This window comes from Vanrija albida (assembly GCF_041260175.1).
Source record: "Vanrija albida strain AlHP1 chromosome Unknown contig_5, whole genome shotgun sequence".
In the NCBI taxonomy this organism is placed as follows: Eukaryota; Fungi; Basidiomycota; class Tremellomycetes; order Trichosporonales; family Trichosporonaceae; genus Vanrija; species Vanrija albida.
The window spans coordinates 1,072,986-1,093,158 of record NW_027191424.1 but is presented as its reverse complement, the minus strand read 5'-3'; the positions used below and the strand labels follow the sequence as shown (position 1 = coordinate 1,093,158).

The 20,173-nt window shown below is 64.4% G+C and overlaps 8 protein-coding genes across 8 annotated transcripts; 4 read left to right on the top strand and 4 right to left on the bottom strand.

Annotated features, from left to right (window-relative positions):
- Window positions 1-3,435: 3,435 nt before the first annotated feature.
- Window positions 3,436-8,250, bottom strand: Q8F55_006534 (uncharacterized protein; the record flags this gene model as incomplete). Its single annotated transcript, XM_069354993.1, has 6 exons — window positions 3,436-3,846; window positions 3,900-4,045; window positions 4,094-4,370; window positions 5,395-5,527; window positions 5,572-8,038; window positions 8,076-8,250. The coding sequence occupies 6 exons, from the start codon at window positions 8,248-8,250 to the stop codon at window positions 3,436-3,438; spliced, it is 3,609 nt and encodes a 1,202-aa protein (XP_069207064.1).
- Window positions 8,251-8,503: 253 nt separating this feature from the next.
- On the top strand, window positions 8,504-8,944 carry Q8F55_006533 (uncharacterized protein; the record flags this gene model as incomplete). The annotated part of the gene is made up of 1 exon (XM_069354992.1): window positions 8,504-8,944. One exon carries the CDS (start codon window positions 8,504-8,506, stop codon window positions 8,942-8,944), a length of 441 nt encoding a protein of 146 aa, XP_069207063.1.
- A 504-nt stretch (window positions 8,945-9,448) lies between these two features.
- On the bottom strand, window positions 9,449-11,017 carry Q8F55_006532 (uncharacterized protein; the record flags this gene model as incomplete). The annotated part of the gene is made up of 3 exons (XM_069354991.1): window positions 9,449-10,308; window positions 10,348-10,454; window positions 10,494-11,017. The coding sequence occupies 3 exons, from the start codon at window positions 11,015-11,017 to the stop codon at window positions 9,449-9,451; spliced, it is 1,491 nt and encodes a 496-aa protein (XP_069207062.1).
- Window positions 11,018-13,230: 2,213 nt separating this feature from the next.
- Window positions 13,231-13,853, bottom strand: Q8F55_006531 (uncharacterized protein; the record flags this gene model as incomplete). Its single annotated transcript, XM_069354990.1, has 3 exons — window positions 13,231-13,458; window positions 13,515-13,577; window positions 13,611-13,853. The coding sequence occupies 3 exons, from the start codon at window positions 13,851-13,853 to the stop codon at window positions 13,231-13,233; spliced, it is 534 nt and encodes a 177-aa protein (XP_069207061.1).
- Window positions 13,854-14,519: 666 nt separating this feature from the next.
- On the top strand, window positions 14,520-14,912 carry Q8F55_006530 (uncharacterized protein; the record flags this gene model as incomplete). Its single annotated transcript, XM_069354989.1, has 2 exons — window positions 14,520-14,819; window positions 14,859-14,912. The coding sequence occupies 2 exons, from the start codon at window positions 14,520-14,522 to the stop codon at window positions 14,910-14,912; spliced, it is 354 nt and encodes a 117-aa protein (XP_069207060.1).
- A 384-nt stretch (window positions 14,913-15,296) lies between these two features.
- On the top strand, window positions 15,297-16,211 carry PRN1_2 (RNA pol II transcription cofactor; the record flags this gene model as incomplete). The annotated part of the gene is made up of 1 exon (XM_069354988.1): window positions 15,297-16,211. One exon carries the CDS (start codon window positions 15,297-15,299, stop codon window positions 16,209-16,211), a length of 915 nt encoding a protein of 304 aa, XP_069207059.1.
- A 711-nt stretch (window positions 16,212-16,922) lies between these two features.
- Window positions 16,923-18,135, bottom strand: LEU2 (3-isopropylmalate dehydrogenase; the record flags this gene model as incomplete). Its single annotated transcript, XM_069354987.1, has 3 exons — window positions 16,923-17,815; window positions 17,865-18,073; window positions 18,122-18,135. The coding sequence occupies 3 exons, from the start codon at window positions 18,133-18,135 to the stop codon at window positions 16,923-16,925; spliced, it is 1,116 nt and encodes a 371-aa protein (XP_069207058.1).
- A 320-nt stretch (window positions 18,136-18,455) lies between these two features.
- nob1 (20S-pre-rRNA D-site endonuclease nob1) lies at window positions 18,456-19,979 on the top strand (the record flags this gene model as incomplete). Its single annotated transcript, XM_069354986.1, has 2 exons — window positions 18,456-19,814; window positions 19,863-19,979. The coding sequence occupies 2 exons, from the start codon at window positions 18,456-18,458 to the stop codon at window positions 19,977-19,979; spliced, it is 1,476 nt and encodes a 491-aa protein (XP_069207057.1).
- Between the last annotated feature and the right edge of the window lie 194 nt (window positions 19,980-20,173).

Sequence of the window (20,173 nt, the reverse complement as noted above, 5' to 3'; positions counted from 1 at the left end):
CTGGCGAGGTGACACCGTGGCTTGCTGTTTTTGGCGTGTACGTCTGGTCGGCAGCCAGGCCCACCAGGATGCAGGATCGGATCAACGCCTCGTGCGCTTTTCCTGATACTTGAGCCCTTGTACCGCTTCCTCTGCGGGGACTTGGTATGTCCGGGTGGCTGCGGTCCCGCTGATAGCACGCGAGGTCGCCGCAAGTGGGGCTGCCGGATTGCAAGTGTTTCGCGATGCTTGAGTCCGCTCCAACCAGGCTCGACTTGAAGAGGGAAGCTGGGCGCGGTGACCAGGGGCGGTCGGGGCGGTCTATCTCCCGGGTTCCCTAGTTCCCGCCGGGTGTTAGGGGGGGCGGCGCGGCGCGTCGGTGTGATGTGGGGTCGAGTGTCGAGAACCGACGGGGTCCGCAACACCTATTGAGTGTATACAGTGTTGGCGCTGCCGTCGATGTCGTCGTCGTTGTCGCCTTCAACCAAGCAACTATGTAGGCGATCGTTGCCGGACGTTGCGATTCGTACTATGCACGTTGGTTGTCGCTAGTTCTCGTGGACACAAACACCCAACGGAGCAAGCACGGATGCAGGCACAGTACCGTAGGTGGGCGGTGCCTCCCTTGTGTGCCTGTGCAGTACGCTGCCAAGTGCTCGATGGGTGCTCAGAGCCCTATCGTGCACAGTGCCGACAGCGGTGACGAGCCGGGTCTTGTCTCGCTGTCAAAGATCGGCTGTGCACAGCGACAGCAGCGGGGCTGGGAACGTGACGGGAAGTGTGAGGTGATGGTCGAGATATGGACAAGGTCTATCTGCGTGTTGTGGGAGGCAGGCCGGGACACCCGGTGTGGTTTGAGTCGGGTCGGGTGGAGGAGGGAAGGGGGGAAGGAAGAGGCGTCGTCGTGCACCAGGCTGTGGCGGCGCGGGGGAGGGGAGGGGACCGGGGGGGTAGAAGAAAGAGGTTGAGAGAGTTGTCTGACAGATCTTTGCCTGTCCAGGCGACACGCGGTGCATTGACTCGGTTCTTGTGGGGTGGTCACCACTTGCAGGCTGGGGACGACGGGTCGTCCGAGGGGAACAGCGAGGGAGGGGAGACGAGACGAGAACAGGTTTGTTTCTTGTGCCGCTAGTGCTGACGCGCGCCGTGTGATGATTGCCCCTACCAGCCCTGGCAGAGGACGAGTGCTAGAAATTCCTCGGACGGCGGCGACGCAGAGCGTGCACGGCGGCGAGGCGAGGCCGTCGCGAGGCAGCATGGAGCAGAGCACAATCAGGCAGGCAGTCAGGCAGGCAGGTTGACAGCCAGGCACGCATCGACCGAGGGTAGACGTTTCCTTTACCTTGCTTGCCTCGTTGCGACCGACCGGACAAGGCGCCGTGCTCTGTGCTCTGTTTGTTCATTCGGTTCGGCTCCCCCTAACGGGATACGGAATACCGACAGAGGCAAAGGACGCGGCCGGCCGATCTCTGGGATGGATTCAATTGAGGGCACCGGATAACGGCGGCTTGTCCGCACGCACGAACCGAGTGTACGGCACCGGTCGTCCCTTGGCGTGGTGCACTGCAGGTCGAGACGGGCCGCTAACCACGGAGGGGGGAGCGAGCTGCATGGCTCGATCTGTAGTGGGTCGCTCGCTCGCTCGCACTGCACACGCGCAGGCACGCTTGCTCGAGATGATGATGATCGGAGTCTTGCTGGCATGCCATCCCTGACACACGGGTGGGGCAGACGGCAGACGAGACGAGACAAGATGGGCTAGAAAGGGAGCCGCTCGTTTTCATTCCCCTACGTCCGTCCGTCCGTCCCGGCAGCCGAGATGAAACCACAGCTGGCGCGTACTCGACGAGTTGCTGCTGCCGCTGCTGCTGGCAGTCCTACAGCCTAGTTGCCCACTTGAGCCGCGGTGGGCACGACAATGGCAACGGCAACGGCAGCTGGCTGGCGTCGGGGTCGCCTAAAACATGCGCGGGTCATTTCGGAGAGAATATGCCCAATGATAGGTCAAACCTACACGTGGGATGGAAGAATTGGCGGTACCATCACATCCTAGGCTCGAGCTGGCTAGCCAGTGACACCCTGTCCCAGTGACGACAGACTCGTCAGGGTGCGCGACCCGGCACCTGTGGGCCAGTCGAGTAAGCCAGGCCCAGGTCCCGACCTGGTGCCAGGTGAGGTGCCAGGTGCCAGGGGAACCACGGTGCAGCCAAACATCCATCTCTGTCGTAGTCCACCCGCGCGCGCGGCTGCCTGTTTGCCTGCCCCAACCAAACGAGCGCCTCTTGCTGTCCCCGCCCTAGAACATTACGAGCGCCTTTCCCTGCGGTTTGTAACCCACTACCTCGGCGGAACCCTGGCGGACCAGAACATTCGTGCGTGCCGGCCGGCGTGGCGTGTGCCAGAGAAAGCAAGAGCAGCGGCCAGCTGAAACGCGCGGCACGGTTGTGCTGGCTGCAGACCCGATCGCCGCCAGGCAGCTATGCATTCATTCTCCACCTCCTGTCTCTCTCTCGTGAGTGCCGTGCCAGACGACCCTGGACCTCTTGGCCAAGGTATGCAGCAGGTGCAAACACGAGGTGCACTCGCGGCACGGCACGGCGCGGCGCCAGTCCGCTCAAAGGCCCAGCACACTGGCAAAATGCGCTGCAAAATTGCCTTCCCGTCACCATACACTACCAAGGTCCCACATCGATGCGCCGTGTCAATCAAGCAAGCACAAATGAATCCTCTCACTGCCTGCCCACCCCGCTCGCGTATCACGGCTCAACCAATAATGGAGCTCAGCCTCGGTAGTTGCCGTCGGTGACCAGTCGTCATCCGTGTGGCATCTAGACGCTTGAGCGCTCTCTTCCCGCAGTGCTCTTCCATGACTACCCGGCAGTCACCTGCCACGCAGCCGTCGCCGTCTTCTTGCTTTCCTCTCCCGCCTGTCCCTTGCTTTCCGGATCTTGCGCAGGGGAGCAACGAGGAACAAGACTAAAGGTTCCGCGTGATGCCGGCCGGTTCGGCGGCGGCGCTATACTACCACCACACCCAATTGCCATGTTTACATACTCCTTCTCTCCGCGCAGTCACTTTGTCCCAGGCTCTCGTCGGGAAAGCCGTTGCGGAGTGTTGGGCTACTCGCAAGTAGATCCCAGTCCCTCACAGTCACCGATCACGAGCCACCTAGTCGCCACCGGCCGCTGCCGTATCGCGACTCTGACACGACGCAGCTCCACCACGTCTTGACCAGTTACATATGTTTGTTTGTTTCCCCCCTTCCTTGATCATGTTTCAATCCCCTGCTTTAACAGAGCCATTCCAACCTTGTCCCCTTCGATTGTCGCTCAGCAAAGCTTTTCACCCTTCTCAGCTCCAAACGTGGAACGCACGACGCGCAGCGATGAGGTAATGTGATCGCAATTAGGGCATACATAAACAGGGAGAATGACAGGGGTCTCCGACCATCTACAACTAGTGCTTTGCCCGTCGACACGCAGTATCGACGTCCTGGGCAGTGTACTCGAGGGACAATCCCGAGTCGGCGTAGCTCTTTCCCATGATGGTTGTGGCACGCTCAACTTCGCGCCGCAGCCCGGCCGACAGCTCTCGCCACACGGCCGCAATCAGGGCAGCAGTCGCTGGGTCAGAGGGGGTAACACTGCTACCGCCTCCAGACACGACAGCGCCAACTCCAGTTGCCGTTTCTTCCTCGTTGAAGTGTTTGTCTACTCGTCGCGCCATCGTCTCGACGGCCTTGCGCATATCCTTGGCCGTCGTCTCCTTGAGCACCTTTTTGAGGTTGCTCTTGGAGCAGCCGTCATGGACCGACACCTCGTTGGCGGGAGTCGTTTTGAGTAAACGTTCAACAGTGTCGAAAAAGTCCTAAAAATACGAGTCAACACACGCGTGGGGCGAGGTACGTGCTAACTACTCACAATAAGACGAGCAAATCCTCGCCGCAGCATGAGTTTGATGTACGCCTTCATGTTCTCCTCGTAAAGGCCCTTGGCGCGTTGCAAGAAAATGTCGAGGGCTGGTACGTCGAGAGCCGACACTTCGTCCACAAACAGGTGCAAGTTTTCTAATCGCAGGTTAGCAGGTGAGGTAGGTGAGGAATCAGTCTACTTACCGATCATGACGACGTGGAAATACAGCTGGCCCTTCTCCTCGCCCGAGGCCATCTCTGCGCCAACAATCTTTGAGACATGTTGGAGTGATCCCAGCACAGCCGCGACGACCCTTTCGTAGGCGCCATTAACTCGGTCGCGAATGGGCAGGCCCTCGCAGCCATCAAGCTGGGATTCGATCCGCTCAACGAAAACGGGGAAGTGTTTGACAAAGTAGAAGGGACCTTGACGCCGGCGGATGCTCGCCTTGGCCGCATCGATTGTCTTGACTTGTTCGGCCTAGTGGTGTCAGAGGCAGCTCAAACAACGGGGATTCGGCTGAAGGGGGTCGTTGGGGTTCGCGAAAACATCACTAAAATAGGATCGCACTGAATGACTAAAGGGAGAACTCAAGTCGAGACAGCCACCACCAGAAATCGCGGATGACGGACACGAAAGCTGGACGAAAGCCGCAGCAAGTGGGAAAAGAGGAGCTCGTGGTAAGGGATGAAGGGAGCGCACAGTGAGAGGGATGATATTAATCATCAACCCCTGCTCTGCGCAACAACCAGGACAGCCCAATGTTGAAGGAGGAAGACATCGAAGGGAAGACGCAAAACGGGGACGAAGTCATCGAGAAGAGAAAGGAACATGTGCTCTCGCTCGAACATGGGAAGGAGGTCGCTCGAAGGGAACCGAAGGAGGGCTCCGAATGCACACACATCGGGCGGGGAGGGAGAGAACCGAAGGAGTGCTCCAATAGAGGACGGCCGACTCGACGAAAAGAAAATAAAGAGATAACCTGTGCTCGAGATGGGAGGATGCCGCGGAGGAGAAAACCGAGGAAGAAGACTCCGACCGCAACACGCAAAACGAGGGAATCCGCGAGAAGAGAAAGGGACAACGTGCCCTCGACAGCGAGGAGGAGGCACCTCGGAGGGAGGAAACCCAAGCCGATACTGAAGAGGTAGCCCTCGCGTGAGGCACAACGTCGAAGGAGGAAGACCCCGAAGGCAACACGCGAAGCGAGCGAGTCGACGAGAAGAGAAGGTGAAGGACGATGTGCCCTCGAAAACGGGTGTGGCCACCCAGAGAGAGGGAACCAAGTCGCTGCTGCGTTGCGCTCGACGACAAGGGTTTGAAGGGTGGGATGCAAGAATGGGACGATGAAAAGCAGGGAGAGAGAGACAGCGAGGAGCGCCCACCCCGAGGAAAGACGCCCAGCAGGAAAGGAGGTTGCAAGGAAAAAGGGGATAGGTGAACCGACGCAAGGGGGGACACGCATTCGCAGTGGAGTCGGGCATGGCCAAAACAAACAACTCACAATAAACTGATCAAACGACTGGCGCTGGCGGCCGAGCTGCTTGTCAAAGAGCTGGAGCAAAAAGAGGGAAGTTTCCAGCTGCTCTGCCTCGCGGGCGAGCGACTCTGTGATGGCGATGACGCCGACGATTGCGCTGATTTATTAGCAGGTTTCGGTGCTTTCAGCCGAGCCACGTACACTGGGTTCTTTTGGATCGCGGCATCGACCCAGTTCTTGAACTCGCCCTCGACGAACCCGAACAGCAGGTCCATGCGCGAGCGCGTCACCTGCGCCAGGCCGGGGCTCATGCCGTGCGCGGCGTGCCGCGCCGCCTGGCGACGGAAGTACGAATCGAGCTCCATGTAGTCTGCAAAGGTCGACTCGGTGTCGGCGAGGTGGAGGAAGGCGTTGATAAAGTCGTCTTCGGTGACGACCTGGTTGACGACCTCGCCCATGCCCTGTTTGTAGAGCTCTGAAACCTTGCGCGTAGCCTCGTCTGCCTTTCTGCCCTGCTCTTCCTTTGACGACGTGTCGTTGGGCCGCTTCATCGTCTTGGAGCGCACGACGGCGCCGCCGATGGTGGTGGGCTTGGGGACGGCGGCCGCCGCGCGGGAGAAGGAGACATCGGGGTTGGTCTTGGACTTTGTGCTGTTGAGGGCCTTGATGAGGTTCATCAGCAGGTCCTTCATCTCCTCTTGGTGGAGCTTGCTGGCGGTGGTGATGTAGTTCAAGCAGAGCTTCTTGTACTTGTCTTCGTCCATGTCCTTGACAAAGAGCACCAGTCCCTCGTACGTCATGAGGGACTCGCCCAGCGCCGTGTGGGGGACGAGCTTGAGCGCGCCGCTCGCCGCGCCCTTCTTGTAGTCTGCGAGCGTCGTGTCCGACTGGTGCTTGAACGCAATGTCGAGGTACTCGAGGATGCGCATGGCGAACTGGGTGCTGGCGGCCTGGTACTCGCGCGCGTGGGTCGCGGTAGCGGCGACCTCGTTTGCCTGGTCGCGGCTGGCCTGGATCGCCTTGTAGAGCGACGCGGCGGCGAGCTCGAGCTCCTTTACGCCGCGGGGCGTGGACGGGCTCGTCTGCGACAGCTTCTGCAGGTCGGCGCGCGGCACGTCGGTGATTTGGATCAGCTGCTGCACCTCTTCCAACAAGGCGCGCTGGTTGGACGTCTGGACCTGCAGGCCGCGGTTCTGGCCCTCGATGTAGGCAATGTCCTCTGTCACGGCATTCAGCTGCAGCCGGTACCCGGTCAGGTGCATGTCAATGTCGTCGAGCTCCTGGAGCGCCTCGCCAATGTGCGCGATGACCTGGTCGATGCGGTCGTCCGACTCGAGGAAGGCGTGGATGTTTGCAGACTCGAGCGCGGCGAGTTCATCCAGCAGCCGGCTCTCAATCGTGTCACCCTTTGCCCTCGTCCCGTCCGGGTTCACGGCCGACGCCGAGGCCGTCCAGTCAAAGCCCTTGATCATCTCCTCGACGTTGGCCATCATCGCGTCGCCCGCGTCCTCTGCCTCGTCGCCGATGACGGCGTCGGTCCCCGTCAGGCCGGTGCGCGACGTGAGGAGCACGTCGCGCGAGTAGGCCGTGGTGAGTGGCTGGGCCACGAACGAGACGCGGCGCTTGGCGCCGGGCGCCCCTTCGGCCGACGCCGTCGACTCGGGCGTGCGCGCACGCCCCGGCGCCTTGGGCGACTTTGCCGGCGCGAGCGACGGCGACTTGCTCGGTGCCGGCGAGGCCGACGGCAGCGCGGCCTTGCTCGCGGCCGGCGACGCCGAGGGCAGCGACGGCGGCTTGCTCGCCACGGGCGAGAGGGACGGCTGCTTGGCCGTCACGGGGGAGAGCGCGGCCGCCTGCGAGCGGGGCGAGCCCTCTGGCGAGGGCGAGAGCGTGGCATTCACCACGCGCAGCGCCGGGCGCGGGGGCGCCGCCGCCACGGGCGGGACGAGCACCTCCTCGCCGACCCCGCCATAGGCATCGTGTGGCGGCTCGACGATCGGCGGGATGTCCGGCGCCGTCGCGGACGGGCGGCGGGGGGGCCGGAGGCTCGTCGTGCTCAGTGTCGGGCTGGGCTTTGTCACCTCTGGCCGGAGGCCTCGGTCGCTCGAGCCCTGTCGCTGGGGCGGCGGGCGCCCGATGCCGATATTCGTGCTGCTATCGCCGTAGGCCCTGCGCCCGAAGCCGCCGCCATCGACAGTCGCGACCGGCGAGCGGCCGTACGAGTCGCTCTGGCTCGGCGCCGAGCTGCCCATCGAGCTGAAGCTCCCGTTGCGCTCGCCGCGGTCGCCGCGGCCGACGGGGCGGGGCGGCGCCAGCGCCGGCTCACGCAGACTCGCCTGCGACGCCGAGCCGGCCGGCAGCCGGCCCGTAACGGGCAAAGGCGAGCGCTGGGCCCGCGGTGACTCGGGGACAAAGTTGATGATGGCGAGGTTCTGGGGCCGCGGCACGGCCTTGCTGGCCACGACGAGCGAGGTGAGGAACGCGGCCATGTCGTCCTCGCGGTCAGTCTTCCACACGTACCGCCGCACCGTCATGGTGAGCGAGAACTCTGCCGGGCCGACGCGCTCGAGCGCGCGCATGTCGTCAAAGCTCCACGTCTTGCCCTTGGAGAAGGTGCCGTTCGAGTTGCGCTTGCCCTTGTGGATGAGGTAGCGGCGGTCCTTTGTGACTGGGTCGTCAGCGCAAGGCGGCGTGGGTGTGCTTACCAGCCAGCATGAGGTAGCGCGTCTTGACGCCTCCGGGCTCGGGCTCGTGGATGACAATGTGCGACACGAGCTGTTCTTCGAGCGTGCCGTCGGCGTCGGTGCGCGAGAATAACGACGCGGTCATCTGGGTGCGCGTCGTGTCCGCCGACGCGGTGGACGGTCTTCGGCCTCCCATCGTGGTGTTGTTGGTGTTGGGTGCGGTCGACAGTCGACGATGTTCGACTTGTGATGGTCGACGAAACACGACAACACGGTGCAATGACGCTGGTGGCGGGAGCAAATGGGCTCTGGGTGGGATTAGAAATGGAAGCCAAGAGGTATTACCCGCTCGGCATCCCAAATGTCGGAATACTATTCTGAACTTCATCATCTCCAACAGCAACGTCGGCGTCGGCGTCACCAACTCAGACCTCACCGCGCCGACAAGCATGAGCGCCGCCGCCCCATCGCCCCCGGCCGACCCCCGCGCAGCCCTCCACGCGCTCCTGCACGCGCGCCTGCGCGTGACCCTCACCGACGGGCGCGTGCTGTCCGGGCAACTGCTCGCAGTGGACCGGGGCGCGAGCCTCCTCCTCTCGAGCGTGGTCGAGCACCGCGCGCTGCCGGACACGGCGGCCGGCGCAAACGTGGCAGCGTACTACCCCTACTCCCGGCGCGGGGGAGAAGAGCCCGGCGCCGCCGGCGGGGCGGGGAGTGGCGGCCTGCGCCGCAGCCGCGAGCTCGCGTCCGTGCTTGTGCCGTTCCGCTGGGTCGTGTCGGTCGAGGTGGACGAGGGCGACGCGCAGGTCTGGGCACACTTTGCCGGCGTGCACTTCTCCGACGGGAGCGCCGTGCCACCGCCCCCTGTACCGGCCGCGACGGCGGCTTAGCGACGCCGCCGATGACGACGACGGCCGCCACCCCCACCTTGTCGACGGCGACCACGCCCTCGCAACCTCGGCCACTCGCCCTCGCGACCTTGCCTCGACGACATGCCCGCGGCCGACTCCCGACTGCGCCTTGGCCAGCCCTCGCAACACTGCATAGACACAGCCAATTCCTCGGCAACTCCACGACTGCAGCTCTCTCAGCGCTGCCTCCATCAGCATTAGCACCCCCACTGTACTAGCCCCCCCTCATCGACATGAATGAATATGCGAGCTACGAGCTACGAAGCGTCCGTCTATGGCTGACCTGCGCGGTCCCGAATCATGTGCAGGATACCGATATGTACACGATGGGTGTGATGACAATGAGACAAAACTAGTGTGATGAGAGGGAGACAGAGAGAGTGTGTGTGTGCGAGGTGGTAGATTACACAACCGAGGGTCCGTAGGTAGGGGGAGAGGTCTAATGAACACGAGGGATGGTCAGAGGGGGATCGGAGGATGGATCTACACAATGTCGTCAGATGGGTGGCGGCCGTGCTGCGGCTGGGGCAGCTGCATTGACTGCGACTGCGGCATCGACACGTTGCGGCGAGGCGACGTCGGGCGAACATAGTCGACCTGGCCAAAGTCGCCATACGTCGTCTCTCGGCGCGACCGCGTAGAGTAGTAGCTGTTGCGGTTGCCAGCCGTCGACTCGCCCGGCGACATAGGCCCGTGGGTCGAGTACATGCTGTTGTGGTTGCTCCCGGGCAGGCCCGGCGACTGCGGGCCGCCGATGAACGATGCCGGGCGCGATAACGAGAGGGGAATGGCCATGTCAGAGTTGGATGAATGAACACTGAGCGGGCGTGGCATGTTGAGAGAAATGTTGCGGCCCTGGTGGGGAGCCCCGCTCAGAGAGCGACGGCTGGCCGCGCCGTAGCGATTGCTTCCATTGACCGAGCCCATTGACATTGGACGCGGCAGACGGCCGATCGAGGACGGATGAGGCGAGTTTGTACGCGAATCCGAGCCCGACGAGCCCTGCGGAGCGCCAACGCCGGATTCAGACGGGCTTGGCGGGCGCAGCTGGTCGGATGAAGGCACATGAGGTGGGTCAGAGCTCTGCGAGTCCGAGTCTTGCTGGACTGCGCCACCGCCCGTCGAGTCCGAGCTCGATGTCGAACCATCACGATGGAGATTGGTATTAAGGGCGGAAAGGGGTGGGCGGTTCAGATGAGTGGCGCCAGGCGTAAACGCCCCAGTGCCGTTTGACGACGAAGACACAGAGGGCGACGCCGATGGGATCGATTCTGGGAGAATCTTGGGCGAATCTGCCTGTAGCGACGATCCAGGTGAGGGATAGAATCCGGGTTGAGCGAGAACTGGGTGGGTTAGCAGGCGGCCTTTGCGAGAATGCGCACGTGTGGACATGGAGCTTGCGCGGGTGACTGGCCGTCCACCCGACAGCGTGCGGCGGTGCGCGCCGTAGACAGGTGGCGAGTAGGCTTGAGTGACGGAGCGCGGGGGCCTGGGATATGAGCATGTTGTTTGGGACATGGCAACTCACGGAGGGGGGAGCTTTTCTCCGCGGGAACGGTGCCAACGGCGGACCACGAAGAAGAGGATGACCAGGAGGGCGATTCCCACGACTCCGCCGACAATGGGACCGATGACCCACATGGGGAAGCCGCTCTTGTTGCCAGAGCCAGAGCCGGTGCTGCCTGCAAACGCCGTCGGGTTTGAAGACAAGCTGTATGATGAGCTCGTTGATGGTCCCGCCGGGCCCGACCCAGCAGACGACGCAGCGTGCGACTGCGAGGCTGATGACGCTGCGGCAGAACTTGCACTGCTGCCAGGCGCCCCAGCTGACGACGAGGGGGCCGGCTGGCCGGCTGGAGGGGCGCTACTTGCTGCTGCTGGCTGGCCATTTTGGGCAGCTGCGCTCGACGGCTGTGCTGCTCCAGGGGCATTTGACGACGCCGCAGGCTGCTGGCCTTGGGACTGACCCGACTGGCCTTGAGCGGGAGGCGTTGGTTGTGGAGCAGGAGCAGACGAGGCAGCTGGGTTGCCAGCCGGCTGTTGTGCCGCCATGCCAGCGTCGAAGAAGGTGGAGGGAGGGAGACGGGGGAGGGAGGGGGAGGAGGGACGGTGTTTGCTGTCGCTGGCCTATGTCCAGAGGCGATGTTGTTTTTCACAAGGCAGGTCTTAAAGAAGACGGTCGTCGGCAAGTATTGAGCCGTCGTCGAAGCTGTCGAGGGCCAGTCGTGGGTCGTGGGTCGTGGGGTCGCGCCGAGGGCTACGCTGTGGGCGCTGTCTTGCTGGGAAGGAAGGGAAGGGCGTTCAGTAGGCGTCCACTACTCTGTCGTCTGTCAGCGTCGGGCCAACGTCTCACGCAATGTCTGGGCAGAAATTCGTGTCTTTGCGACCACCGGAGGGTGAGAAGGGGGCGGGGCGGGGCGGGGGGTGCCGGGGCAACACCGACAATGACGGAGGGAGAGGGAGCGAGCAAAGCAAGAGGCAGGCAGCCAGGCTCGTCGAGGGGATGGGGTTTCAGACTGGCCAATGCCGCCCGTTGCCGACGACCACATGAGATTTACTGGAATGGAGTGCGGCGGCGGCGTCGGCGTCGGCGTCGAGCACTCACGGTTTAGATGCTAGACACAGGATGCGGCGGGCGGGGAAATGTCAAAAGAGTGACTGTGGGCTGGGGCTCGTCGATGTGGTGGTGGAGTGGGTGGGTGGGTGAGTGGAGTGTGCGACTGGAGTGATGATGATGATGCTGATGCCGCCGCCGCCGCCGTCCGCTGCCGTCGCTCGGTCCGTCGTTGGGTTGCTTGGCGTGTCTTGTTGTCGCACGTCGGTCGCCGACAGTGACAATGTTTTAAAGTATACACAAGATGGAAAGCGAGGGAGTTGTCCTTGTCGTCGTCTTCGCCGATGCGATGAAAACGACCATGGATGTGCTTGCTTGTATACGGGCAGTGCAGGCCGCCGTGACCGAGGAGGAGGCCGCTGCCCTGCTTAGCGTTGCGGTTCCCATCGACACACCCAAAGAGGGCAACCGGCAGCCGGCACGCAGGCCGCCGCAGGCAGGCAGGCAGCCAGCATCGGCCGCAAGGTTGGATCCAACTCTCTCTCTCGCTCTCTCACTACATGTTCAGGGCAAAAATGGTCTCAAGTCGCCTCTGCCGCTGTCTGCCGCCGCGGCCGATGCCTGCGATCCTGCCCCACTGTCGCCTGGCTGCCCTGTTCCCTTACCTCGTTCCTCCCATGCCTCGCCTCGCCCTCTCCCAGCTCTGCCACCATGTCTCACAATGTATCATGCTGCGAATGACGTCGCTCATTTACCTGCACCCATCTTCGGCAACTCACACATACTCTGCGAGCGCAGCTTAGGCTCTAGGCTACCTACCGAGCTCCACCCTCAACGTCATGGCCTTGACCCGGTGCAAGTGACCTCGTCGCGGCGTGGGCTCATGAGGGAGCGAGCAGCAGCTAGCAAGCAGCAGCATGACAACACCCAACGACACAGTTAGGACAATGAAACGAGCCCTGTCCGCCAAGGCGCTCGACTCACCCCCCAGTCTTTCCTTCCGACATGACAGCGACTCTAATCCCGCCAAGATCGCGAGGAAAATGCCCGCAGCTGCCCTATGCAGCAAACAGAATTGTCATCATGCTTGTGTATTCACCCGCGAGATGGCTGATGGTTGGGGATGGATCGCTCTGGCCCGGTGCGAATCCCGGCGCATGTCGCTAGGCGACGGGGGGGAGGCACTGCGCAGTGGGTGGGGGTGGGGGTGACAGCGGGGGTGGAGGAAGACCGGGACGCAGAGGCACTGAGTGAGCAGGGCGGGCGACACCGCCATACGCAGCAGCAGAGGCAGCAGTCAGCAGTCAGTGGCACCAGTAGCCGACAGCAGACGTAATGTACGAGCCAAGGTTTGGCCCGGTACCTGTGTCATGGAGGCCGTCACTTGACAACATGCGACACGCGACAGTGGCAGTTGTGTCGGGCGTCGTGGTTGTGGTGGCTGTGTTGGTGGTGGTGGCTCGTGGATCGCGGATCGTGGATCGTGGCATCAGTCGCGCGTCGCGCGAGGCATGCATGCCCCGCAATTCAGCACACATCGCGCGATCTGTTTCTAATCAGCCTTCATGCAGCATGCCTGGGCGCGGCACGTGTCCAGCCACCGCCAAACGCCCAGCCCCATGCCACCGCCGCTGCCACCGCCTCCGCCGCCGCCAGTAGCTCGCGTGCATGCCACATGCCCGTACAATCGCTGCTGCTACGCGCTACGCGCCTAGGCGCGCGGAGCTCCGCGCCCCGGCGTGCCCCCGCCGCCCCCCTCCTCGTCCGTCTCGCCGTCCTCGTCGCCGTCCTCGCCGCCGTCGAAATCCGTGCCCAGCTCGTCGCCGTCCCACTCGTCGTCCCCGAGCCGGTCGGTGTCGCTCTGCACGGCGCGCTCTGGGGCCGGCGCGTCGGCGGCCGCGCGCACCGCGAGGACGAGGCGCGCGTCGAGCTCCTTCCACTGTGTGTCGGTCAGCCTTCCTCCCAGCCTTCCCCCCAGACCCCGCCCCCACCCACCTTGGCGGCGCACTCCCTCGCGCCGTGCCCCACGTGCTCAGCGACCACGTCCCACCTTTCTCTCTGGCCGTCAGCGCGTTCTTCGGGCCCACGCACGCGCAGGACAGCGCGGTACAGGCGCTCGAGCGCGTCCGGCGTCCACGGCTTGCTCTCCTCAGAGGGGTACGCGAAGCGCGACTGCGGCGGCGTGCCCTTCCCCGGCTCGGGGGACGACGCTTGCTCCTCCCGCCCGCTGGCGCCGGCGCGGAAGCGGACTCTGGGGCGCGAGGGCGGAGTCGGCGGCGCGGGGACCGACGCGAGCGGCACGCTGGTCGACGCGCGGCGGCGCGGCGGCGGCATGGTGTGTTGGGTGGTTGAGGATGAAGGATGGGCGCGGTTGGGGATGATATGGGCGCGGCGGTCTGTGCGTCGGTCGGCGTACAATGCGTCATGTCACCTACGCCACGAGCGAGTGTGAGTGCGGCGAGTCGAGCCGCCTTCTCGTCTTCTCTGACAGGCGGCCGCGATCACCGTGGGCCGTGGGCTGGGGAAGCCGACATGACTCGTTGTCACTGCCCGTGCCCCGGTCGGCGCCAACGAGCACGGCGTCCGTGCCCGCCGCGTAATAGTCCACCCAGAGTCCACCCCGCAAGCTGCATGCCAATGGCCGACAGTCGGCTACGAGACGGCGCATGAGCATCCCACATCTGTTCGCCTGTTCTCGCGACTTGCCGCCGATCGTCTCGCGGTCGTGCGCTCGCTCGTCGCTCGTGATCGCCGCGCTGCCCACGTCGCGGCGTGAGAGTGAGGCGCGGCCGGGGCGAGGCCGAGTGCGCCAGCGCCAGAGCACCTCTCGTCAGATGTGTGTGAGTAGCGGTGCTGCCGCCCCATCTGCGGCTGCCCCCTCCCCATCCCATCCCCATCCCCTCGCCCCCCCCCCTCGCCCCCCCCCCCCCCCCCCCCCATCCCAACCTCACCACATCCCCATCCTCGCCACCCAACACCTCGCAACTCTCCACCCCAACCATGCCGCCCAAGCGCTCGGCCAGCACCTCGCCCGCCGCCGAGCCCGCGCCGAAGAAGGCGCCGCCGGCCAAGGCAGCGAGCAAGCCCAAGAAGGTGGCCGTGGCCAAGAAGCCGGCCTCGTCGTCCCCCGCCTCGGCTGGCGCCACCGCCGCCGCCCGCCCCCCGCGCGACAAGCAGGCGTGGACGCGCGCCGAGCTGCGGCGCCTGTACGAGACGCTGCAGCCGCGCCGCGTCGGCGTCAACTGGGCCGAGGTGACCGCCGCGATGCCGGGCCGCACGGTCAAGTCGTGCCAGAACAAGGTGGGCTGTTCGAGAAGGCGGAGCGCGCGCTGACCCCAGTGGGCGCGTATGCAGAGCAAGATTATCGCGGCCGTCGAGGACCTGGGCGAGTAGAGCGAGGTCGCGCAATATGTACATAGCTGCTGATGCACGCCGTCGGCGCGTTTGGCAGCGCTGGGACGGATGACTACTCTTTGGCTGCTGAGTGGCCCTGCTTCCGGCGGAAGTGGGGCCGGGAATTGCCCCTTTGGGCACGTCGTTCCCAGTTGTTATCCATCGCCGGGTGGCCGTACTCATCTTGGCGGCACATCTGCTGTCATCGCCGCCGTCGAGCGGGTTCCACAGCGACGAGCACAACCTCTCGGCAAGGTATAAAAGCAGGCAACAACGTCGTGATCATTTACATTTCTTATCCAAAAAACTCTCTCCCATCAGTTCATGCTCCGAGCCACCAGCTCAGCCACAAGCTCCACCCTCCGCACCCTCCAAACCAGAACAATGACCACGACACGCACCACCGCCAAGGTCGTCTACGCCCGCGAAACCCCCGAGGGCGTGGGAGCGACCGTCCGCCGCAGCATCGGCACCCCTGCGCTGCGCAACCTCTCCCCGTTCCTAATGCTCGACCACGCCACGATCGGCCCCGGCGCCGGCTTCCCGGACCACCCGCACCGCGGGCAGTCGACCGTGTCCTACGTCCTCGGCGGCATGTGGCAGCACGAGGACTTCACCGGCACCACGGGCCAGCTCGCAAAGGGCGACGTGCAGTGGATGACTGCCGGCCGCGGCATCGTGCACTCCGAGATGCCTTTGTTCGACCCCGACCCGTCCAAGCGCGAGGACACCGAGGCGCTCCAGCTCTGGGTCGACCTGCCGGCCGACAAGAAGTTTATCGAGCCCTCGTACCAGGAGAAGAAGGCCGCCGACATCGACACGGCCCACCCTGCCGACGGCGTCACCGTCACCGTCATCAGCGGCGAGAGCCACGGCGTGACGGGCTTCGTGCGGCCGGTCGGCGGGTGCTGGTTCCTAGACTACAAGCTGTCCAAGGACGGCGCGAGCGCGTTCCAGCCCATCCCGAAGGGGTGGACCGCGTTTGTGTATGTCATCACGGGCAAGCTCCAGATCGGCGAGGACGCGACCCCGGTGGACAAGTACCACACGGCCGTGCTGAGCGCAGAGGACGACCAGGACGGCGTGCTCCTCACGCGCCCGGACGGCACCGAGGGCGAGACGCGCTTCGTCCTCATTGCTGGCGAGCCCCTCGACCAGCCAGTGGTCCAGTACGGCCCGTTCGTGCTCAACAACCAGCGCCAGGTGATGGAGGCGCTCTCAGACTACGGCAAGGGCGAGAACGGGTTCGAGCGCGCCCCCGGCTGGAAGAGCAAGATCGGCAGCAAGATGCAGGTGTAGGGCCGTGGGCGACGCGACGCCGAGCGACACCGAGGACGACTGTGATGACTGTACTATAAATCATAAACCTACCGCATGTATCCAGACGTAGCATTGAGCGTGGCTGGGCGTTGAGCGTGGCTGGGCGTTGAGCGTGGCATGGCGTGGAGACTGACATTGAGCGTTGAGTGGCATGAGCGGAGTGGCATGGAGCGAGAGTGGCACTGAGCGTGGAGTAGCATGGTCAAGAGCCGCACGCCACAGTCGCGCCGCCACGACCTGCCAAGCGGTAGCCTACTGACAACTGAACTGACACGGTACCCGTACCACGCCGAGCGCGTTGCCGTCCCCCCGCCCCGCCCCGACCGCCGCGCCGACCACCGCGCCGAGCCGCGCCGCCGAGGCATAGCCAGCGCGCGGCACCTCGGCACGCCGGCGCGCAGCCGCTGTGCCGCGGCGCGCTCTACCTCACACCCGGACGAGCGTCTCGGGAGAGGTGGGCAGCTGATCGTCTGTGGCAGGCGCCGGCCGAGTGCACCCCGGTCGACAGGCGGCGAGGTCGCGCTCGTCGGCGACGTTCTTGCCCTCCTGCCCCAGCCCCAGCCCCCCCCCCCCCTCCCTGCCACTCGGTCCTTATGACTATGCTGCATGACTGCTACTACACAACACCGATGCTATGCCCGTGGGCCCGGGCCCGGGCCTGCCTACACGCCGTCCGCGCCGCACGCGGTTTTAGAGGATCTCCTTGAGCACCTCGACAATCTTGTCGCCGATCTCGGTCGTCGACTTCTGGCCGCCGAGGTCGCGGGTGCGGAAGTCGAAGCCGCCGTCCTCGGTCGAGTCGAGCACCTTGCGCACGGCGGCCTCGATCGCGTCGGCAGCCTTGGCCTGGCCGAGCGAGTAGCGCAGCATGAGCGCAGCCGAGAGGATGGTGCCGATGGGGTTGGCCCAGCCCTTGCCGGCAATGTCGGGCGCCGAGCCGTGGATGGGCTCGTAGATGCCCGAGACGGTGCTGTTGGCATCGGGCGGGCCGGCGAGCGACGCCGAGGGCAGGAGGCCGAGCGAGCCGGGGATGACCGACGACTCGTCCGAGATGATGTCGCCAAACAGGTTCTCGGTGACGACGACACCGTTGAGCTTGCGCGGGTTGGACACCATGATCATGGCAGCAGAGTCGATGAGCTGGTGCTCAAACTCGAGCTGGGGGTACTCCTTCTCCATGACCTCGGTGAAGACCTTGCGCCAGAGACGCGACGTGGCCATGACGTTGGCCTTGTCGAGCGAGGTCACCTTGAGGGGCGGGTTGGCGGCAAGCGCAATCTGGGCCGCGACACGCGTGATGCGCTCAATCTCGGGGCGCGTGTACGTGCAAGTGTCGAACGCGACACCCTCCTCGTTGGGCTCGCCGCGCTCGCCAAAGTAGATGCCGCCGATGAGCTCGCGCACGACAATGATGTCGGTGCCCTTGGCAATCTCGGGCTTGAGGGGCGAGTGCTTGAGGAGGCCCTCGGACGCAAAGTTGGACGGGCGGATGTTGGCGTACAGGCCGAGCGCCTTGCGCAGGCCGAGGATGCCCTGCTCGGGGCGGACCTTGCCAACACCCCACTTGGGGCCGCCGACGGCGCCTGGGTTGCGTGAGCTGGTGCCAAAGGAAGACGGCGAGGGCCAACTCACCAAAGAGGACGGCGTCGGCGTCCTGGCACGCCTTGAGCGTGTCCTCAGGCAGCGGCGTGCCGTGGTTGTCGATGGCGATGCCGCCAAAGTCCTTAAAGGTGAGCTCGAGCTTGAGGTCCGACTTGTCCGTCACGACGTTGAGGACGCGCACGGCCTGGTCGATGATCTCGGGTCCGATACCGTCTCCGGGGAGGACGGCGATCTTGTAGCTGTGGGGGATTAGCGGGGAGGCGGGCAGTGCTGCGCGTCAGACTCACGTCTTGGCAGCCATTGTTGTGGTAGTGTTGGTGTTGCGGGTGGGTGTTGATGGAGGTTGAGATGGACGATCCTTGTCTTTATGTCGGCCCGGTTGGTGACGACTCGCTCGAATCCGACTTTGAAACTCGACCGCCAGCAGTCGCCCGTTAGTTTTTCGGCCGACGCGGAATCGAATCGCGCTGATTGGCCACCTTTCGGGTTAGCATGTCCGGAGACCACGTGGTGCGGACTTTAAAGGACCTCCGTCTCGCCACGCGAGCTTTCGTCAAGATTTCTGGTCCATCACAAATGTTCCATGTTCTCGAGCCTGCTGACAAGACTTCCACACACACCATGAGCACGTTCAGTTACAGCGCCGCCGCGCGTCAAGCAACAGCATCAGAGACAAAGGACGTGGTGGCCCCGGCAGCCGCCGAGGCGCCGGCCGAGGTGCCCGCTGCCGAGGTTCCCGCCGCCGGACCTTCGACCGCCCCTTCGACGACCCCCGCCGCCACCAGCAGCAAGCCCGAGCCGACCAAGATCCAGCACCTCATCCTCGACGCCGGCCCGCTCCTCAGCCTGACGCCGGTGCGCCACCTCGCGACAACGTTCCACACGACCCCGCTCGTCCTCGCCGAGCTGCGCGACCCCAAGGCGCGCGAGCACTGGGAACACCTCAAGCTCACGGGCGTCGACGTGCGCGTCGAGCCGCCGTCGCCCGAGGCCATGTCCAAGGTTGTCGCGTTCGCCAAGAAGACGGGAGACTTTGCCGTCCTCTCCCAGACCGACTTGAGCGTCGTCGCCCTCACGTACCAGTACGAGGCGCTCGTCAACGGCACGGCGAGGATCAGGACCGAGCCTGGGCAGAAGCTGCCCCCGCTGTACAAGCCCGAAGCGGTGACGGAGACGGTGGCGGAGGAGGAGGAAGAGGAAGAGGATGACGAGGAGGATGAGGAGGAGGTCGAGGTCGAGGCTGGCGAGGAGAGCGCAGACGCCCCCGGGGAGCAGGAGGCTGCCGCTGAGCCCACTGTCGAGGCAATCACCCAGGCGACTGCTGAGCTGTCAACCGAGGCCAAGGAGGAGGCTCCTGCGCCGGCCGCCGCCCCCGCACCTGCGGCGCCTGCCAAGGTGCCCGGGTGGGACGAGGACGACGAGGACGAGGGCGGCGCGTGGATCACCCCCACCAACGTCAAGAAGCACCGCTCGCACGACCTCGGCCTCCTCCCCGACGAGAAGCGCGCCGCCGCCGCTCCCCTCGCCGCGGCCTGTATGACGGGAGACTACGCTGTCCAGAACGTCCTCCTCGGCATGGGCCTCGGCCTCGTCGGCGAGGCTGGCAAGCGCATCAGCAAGGTCCGCTCGTGGGTCCTCCGCTGCCACGCCTGCTTCAAGATCTGCAAGGACTCGAGCAAGCGTTTCTGCCCGTCGTGCGGCAACGCAACTCTGATGCGCACGACCGTCTCCACCAACGCCGTCACTGGCAAGCAGACGGTCCACCTCAAGAAGAACTTCCAGTACCACCTCCGCGGCACAAAATACTCGATCCCCGACCCCAAGCCCGGCCGCGCAAAGGGCCAGATCAAGGCGGGATCAGGCCTCATCCTGCGCGAGGACCAGGCAGAGTGGCAGGACGCGGTCCGTGTCAACCGCCGCGAGCGCGAGAAGGAGGAGAAGCGCGCCGCAAGGGGAGACGGCAGCTGGATGGACCCAGACGTGAGTGTAGCTAGGAATGCGACCTGTATAGCCAACTGACACTCCCAGTGGATGCCCGAGATCATCTCGGTTGGCATGAGCGGCAAGGGACGGTCGCATGGGCACAACATGCCTTCGATCGGCCACGGCCGCAAGAACCCCAACCAGGCCAAGAAGCGCAGGTGATGCGTGTAGAGAGCACCGTGATTATAGATTGCCAGCTGCCACGCCATTGTTCATGCATGTATTATACATCTGGGTTTAAGCAGCGTCTGTGTGTGTGAGGCGTGCGAGTGCGACAGTCGCCCCACTCACCTCGTGCGTCATTGTTCGTTGGGTGCGCCACCAGTTGGAATTTCAGCCCACCCGGATTTCAACCC